Source organism: Bos mutus, chromosome 25 (genome assembly GCF_027580195.1).
Source record: "Bos mutus isolate GX-2022 chromosome 25, NWIPB_WYAK_1.1, whole genome shotgun sequence".
NCBI classification, from domain to species: Eukaryota; Metazoa; Chordata; class Mammalia; order Artiodactyla; family Bovidae; genus Bos; species Bos mutus.
This window is the reverse complement of record NC_091641.1, coordinates 8021475-8027474: the sequence shown is the minus strand read 5'-3', so window position 1 is coordinate 8027474 and position 6000 is coordinate 8021475. Positions and strand designations below refer to the sequence as shown.

At 51.7% G+C, this 6000-nt stretch overlaps 1 protein-coding gene across 1 annotated transcript; it reads right to left on the bottom strand.

Annotated features, from left to right (window-relative positions):
* Positions 1-1391: 1391 nt before the first annotated feature.
* On the bottom strand, positions 1392-4759 carry CCL24 (C-C motif chemokine ligand 24). Its single transcript, XM_070362287.1, has 3 exons — positions 4544-4759; positions 3958-4075; positions 1392-2473 (listed from the first exon to the last, which is right to left on the bottom strand). The coding sequence occupies exons 1-3, from the start codon at positions 4605-4607 to the stop codon at positions 2305-2307; spliced, it is 351 nt and encodes a 116-aa protein (XP_070218388.1). The 5' UTR covers positions 4608-4759; the 3' UTR covers positions 1392-2304.
* Between the last annotated feature and the right edge of the window lie 1241 nt (positions 4760-6000).

The window sequence follows — 6000 nt, the reverse complement described above, 5'->3', positions numbered from 1 at the left end:
GATGCTGGGAAAGACTGAGGGCAGGAGGAGAAGAGGGTGGCAGAGGAAGAGATGGCTAGATTGCATCACCAGCTTAAATGGACATGAGTTTGAGCTAATAGTGAAGGACAGGGAAGCCTGGCATGCTGCAGTCCACCGTGTCGCAAAGAGTCAGACACAACTTAGCAGCTGAACAACAACAACCAGAGAACTTAAACAGTTTACTGCCAGGCTTTTCAGTGCTCTTCAGACTTTCTGTACCTGGAGGCTTGTTTTGAACCGTGGAAGGTTGGCTTGCCTCCCACCTGCAGGAAGACGGCTGGGGATCTCTCCCCAGTTGGCAATGACCGATGGAGGGAGGTATAATTCTGAGGGGTGGGTCTCACACCGCTTCCCAGTGACTGGAGCTGATTCCCCTCTGCTTGATATCACACTCTTACTGGCTGCTTTCTGTCTCTCGTGTTACATCCTCATTCTCCTGGTGGTGGTTCCTGTGCGTGTGACCAGTGCCTCCCAAATGTAGTATTTTAACCCCAATCTTTATTTTGGGGACTGCTTCTGGGGAAAACTCAAACAAAAATGAAAAGTTTTTCATCTCCCCAGAGTCCCTTGGACAACAAGGAGATCAAACCAGTCAATCATAAAGGAAATCAACCCCGAATATTCGTTGGAAAGACTGATGCTGAAGCTGAAGCTCCAATATTTTGGCCACCTGACCCGGAGAGCTGATTCAGTGGAAAAGACCCTGGTGCTGGGAAAGACTGAGAGCAGGACGGGAAGGGGTGACAGAGAATGAGATGGTTGGATGGCATCACCGACTCAATGGACATGAGTCTGAGCAAGCTCCGGGAGATAGGGAAGGACAGAGGAGCCTGGCGTGCTGCAGTCCATGGGGTTGCAAAGAATAGGACACAAGTTAGCAACCGAACAATGACAGCAACAACAACATTTTACAGATGAGGGAAACAGGCTCAGAGAAGTTAAGTGACATATTTCAAGCTCCTGCAGTTTATCAATCAGGATTGGTATGAAAGCCATACTGCTTTTGACTTGTAAGTGCTGATGTGTTATTTTTCTCCCTGATCCTTTGAATCCAGAGACCATCTTTTATAATTTAATAGTCTTATGAAGCCTAAACAGCTTGTTGTGCAACAATGTGTTCTGTGGAAATTGTTTATAAATTTAACTGAATCCAGTCACGCATGTATGTTTCTCGAAGTTCATAACAGGATTCCCAAGGGCAGGCCAAGACCACTCCTGGGATGCCCTGGGCTCAGGCTGCCTTCATTCCCTCCCAGCCTTGAATGGACAACTCATTCAGAGTGATCTCTTGGGCACACACTCAACTGTTCACACCCCAAACCTCCCGCCAGAGGGAGATGAGAACAGGAAAGACAGGAACAATCTCGGAGGAAAGATTCTATTTTACTTGGATTGTCATTTCAGAACATCCAGTGTGTCCCTCTACACTTGACAGACAAATGACATGGTGCTGGGAAAAAACTGGGATCCTCTTCGCCCTCAACTCCCACCTCATCTACCCCTCAGCAAAACGTAGGGGAAAGGCCAGCCTCAAAGGCAGAGTGGGTCTTTATCCCCAAAGCAGCAGGGAAGCCAAAACATACCACGAAGCAAAACATCTCCTCAAGCCCGTATCTTCACAGAAGAATGCAGCTCCCCAGGCTGGCCCCTCACCCAAGTTCTCCAGGTCCATTCATTACAAAAACCAACGAGTTCCTGAAAACGTTATTAATCATGTCCCACAGAGGTGTGCAAGGAGGGCCAGGATCTGGCAGTGTCTGTGACCAAGAGCCCTCTATTTTTGTTGGGTTTTTATTCACCTGTGAGTAGGACAACCCAGGAGCATCCCCATCATGATGGAGAGCTACCGGTGTTGAGAGGTCACCCATCCCCAGACAGACAGACAGGCAGACAGCCTGGAGGCCTCACTACAAGACCAGAAGGCCCATCGAAGCTACCTGCAGGCTAAGGCACAAACAGAATCTGTCTGTAGGTCAGGCCTCGTCCACTGGGACTCTTATGCAACCTGTGAGTTGGAGAAGGGCCGGCTCCAGCTCAGAGGAAGGACAAAGGACTGCCACGGCCCTGCTTCTGGGACCTTCTCTCCCCAGCTCAGGAAAAGCAAGAGGCTGGGATCCTTGGAGCCTTGGGTTTTTTAAATAAACTGGACACATCCCCTGAGAATGATGCAAAGAAACGGCAACAGCAGTCCTTTGCCTACCACCGCTGGCTCACCAGGCCCAGAGCAGCCTGCCAGGAGGCGGGACCCAGGCCCCAGCTCAGGACTGGGGGCCAGGGCCGGGCTTAGATGAAGGTGCTGTTGGCCAGGTGTCTCCAGAAGGGGGCTGTAGTGCTCATCACCCTGGTCCTAGCGGAGGCTTTCTTCTGCTTGGCATCCAAGTTCTTCACATACTTCTGGACCCACAGCAACTTGGGATTGCCACAGAACTTCTGGCCCTTCCGAGTGGTGAAGCTGTGGGGAGAAGACAGGGCACCCATGAAGCCGGGTGGGGCCGGGGAATCCCTTCCCTTCCTGAGGAGGGCACGCGGAAGCCCAGAGAACGTGCGCTGCCCCAGCCTCCTGGCAGGCTCTGAACACAATGTCTTCTCTCTGTGCGTCTGCATCCCTTTGTTTCAAAAACTTCATGTTCATGTTCGGTAACCTCCTTGTCAGGTGGGGAAGCCCAGCCCTGCCTGCAGAGAACACTGGGTCTGAAGGGAGAGACACAGTGTCTACTCACAGGGAATGAGAGAAGTTGCATTGAAAACCCCCAAGACAAAAAGGCCTCCAGTTCACATGCTGTGCAAGGAAAGGTGGTTGATAAGGATGCCAGAGCTGGGAGGAGGCAGTGGAATGCCCTCTTCCAAGCCAGGGATGCCAGGCTGTGGAGCTGGGTCTGGTGCCAATGGAGAAAATTACCAATAATAATACAATGGTTTTCTTTAATGCCCCTCAAAGATGCAGACAAAATAAAGATTCAAAGTTTTAATTAACTTCCAGACTGATAAAAGCAATTCTCTGAATTCTGTAAACCATTGCATAAACGCTTGCTTTGGGGGCTTCCCAAGTGGCACTAGTGGGTAAAGAACCTGCCTGCCAATGCAGGAGACATAAGAGACGTGGGTTTGATCCCTGGGTTGGGAAGATTCCCTGGAGAAGGGCATGGCAACTCGCTCCAGTATTTCTGCCTGGAGAATCCCATGGACAGAGTAGCTTGGCAGACTATACAGTTCATAGGATTGCAAAGAGCTGGACATGACTGAGGTGACTGAGCATGCAAAACAATTTGAACAAGTGTTAGCAGCTTTAAACAATTCACTACAAGGAAATGGTTATGCATAATAAATACTACCTTCTGGGTTAAGAAAAGATCACATTTCTGTTGCTGTTTATGAAGTGAGCTCCCACTTGCTGTCTCGAAACTCTGAAGTTTATTTCAAGTCCTAAGTGACTTTGAGTAGGTCACCTTTTAGCCTCGATTGCCCCCCGTCAAATGGGGATAATCAACTGCAGCTGATGTAATGGCTGAGCGGGTTAGTTAGGGGAATGTTATATGCCCCAATGGATCTCCCTGGTGGCTCACTGATGAAGAGTCTGCCTGCCAATGCAGGAGACGCAGGTTCGATCCCTGGGTCGGGAAAGATCCCCTGGAGAAGGAAATGGCAATCCACTCCAGTAATCTGGCCAGGAAAATCCCATGGACACTAGCCTGGCGGGCTACAGTCCGTGGTATGGCAAAGAGTCGGAAGAAGTAAGCAACTACACAGCAACAACAAAAATAGGCCCCAGAGGTTGCCTCGTATATTTATGATGGTCAACTCTGAATCCTCTTGCTAATCTCACGGTGAGGAAGCTGAGGTTCAGGGGGGTGGGGTGACCTGTCCGGGATGACAGAGCAGGGCCCTCAGTGGGCCTGGAGTAATAGTTACTCCTCCTCCTGAGTAATAGTTACTCACATCACTCCTGCCTGGGGGCAGATGCTCCTGTTGGTAAGCTGGTAGCTTATCACTCGGCTCTCAGGAATTTTCTTGGAAATGAAGGTAATGCAGCAGGAAGAGGGGAGTGTCACGGAGTCTAGAAGACAGGAGAGAAAAGAGCCATGGTCTCCACTAGCCTGCCCTAGACTCTGAGCTTCAATAAGGGCCCATACCCTAAGGACTTCCCTGGTGGCTCAGGGATAAGGAATCCGCCTGCAACGTAGGAGCCGCAAGAGACACAGGTTGGATCTCTGGGTTGGGAAGATCCCCTGGAGGAAGGCACGGCAACCCCACTCCAGTATTCTTGCCTGGAGAATCCCATGGTCATAGGGGGCTGGCAGGCTAAAGTCCATAGGGTCACAAAGAGTCGGACATGACAGAAGTGACTTAGCATACACGCACCCTGCGTTAAACACCTCCGGTCCAGCCACTGGGCTGCCCCCTTCTCACCATTCCCCTGCAGACCGAGGCTGCTCGGTCCTCCATGCTCTGCTGTGCCATCCCAGTCATGCCCTTGGGATGGCTATCCCGAACAGGAGACCCAGGATGGGGTCAGAGGTCTTACCTGCAGGGGGAATGCACAGGGCCAAGAGGAGGAGGCTGGTTGCCATGGTCACGGGCCCTGCCATGTTCTGGAGAGCAGAGAGGGCAGCTCAGGGCTCAGTGCTGGCAGGCAGGAGGAGAACGGCTGGGATGAGAGCACTTGACCTACCCTCTGGCCCTTTTCAGGCAGCTAGGAGGAAACATCAGTTTATATAGCGGCCTCTCTTTGGGAAGCCTCCCCCCCGATTCAAAGTCCTAGAAGCCTCAGATCTGCAAAGGGGAAGTTGTTGCCTGCTGAGTCAGGGGTTATCCTGAGCATGCTAAGAAAGAGCTGGAGGAGGAGGGCATTCCCCCGCCAGGGTGAAGAGCAAACACATTGGATGCACAGTCAGAAGGCTGATATGGAGCTGGCTATGCTGGCCATTGCCTGTGGGACTCTGGGTCAGTCATTCACCTCTCTGAGTCTCAGTTTCTTCATCTGAAAATGGGTAACACTATCATCCATTCACTCATTTAGCAGCTCTTATTAGGCATGTACCCTGTGCCAGGCTTCTAAGTGGGGAGGCACATATAAGATCAAGTGCATAGAATCAGCTATTGCAGGTGCTGGCGGAGTGGGCGTAGAGTCAAGTATCATCCGTCTCCAGCCCCTCAGACCCCTTGTCCATGCTCATGCACACCACCTCTTGGTGACCTTGCCTTTCTAGCCCCCAAGCTGCCAGAGCTGCCTAGCCTGCAGGCTCTAGGAAAGTGGGAAGTGTCTGGAAACTTACATCCTCAGGGAAGCCCTTGACCAGTGCTGGCTGGAGGGGTACAGACTCTAGGTCCAGTGTGATCTACACTGTTTCCAGTGTTCCTGTCAGGGCTGAGTCAGTTTCTCTTTGTGAGACAAGGCTTGAGTGACCCCTTCCCTTCGGTGTCTGCTTCCCTTCTCCCCTGCTGGTTTCCCCTGGAAGCACTGTTGGATAAACCACTGGCCCATGAATCCTCATCTCAGGGTCTCCTTTAGGGACCCAAACCTGAGACAAGGGGACATTGGAAGGACTGGCCAGTACTTCGAGGAGGAAAGTAGGGGATGCCCTTGTGGAGGGTGTGAGGTTGGCTGTGCTGAGGTTTGGAGGATGAAAGGCAGTGGGGACTGTCCTAGAGCTTTGTAACCCGTAATACTCAGCTCAGTTGTCACACTGAATGGAACATGATACCCACCCAACTCCGTCCCCCATTCCTGGCTCCCAGCCTGGGACCCCATGTTTAGAGACTGCTGCTTCCTTTCCCAAATCTACTCCGTCCTCTCCATTCCATTTCTCACAGGAACAGCTGGCTTTCTCCAGCCTCTCCACTCTGGTCTTGCAAGAGCACACCTGTGGGGCACGACAGTGGCCCACATCACCTGGCTGATGGTGACCAGCTGTGTGTCTATGCCTCCCAGTTGACCATGAACACCTTGAGATCAATGTCCCATTTCCACCAAGTCCCGTG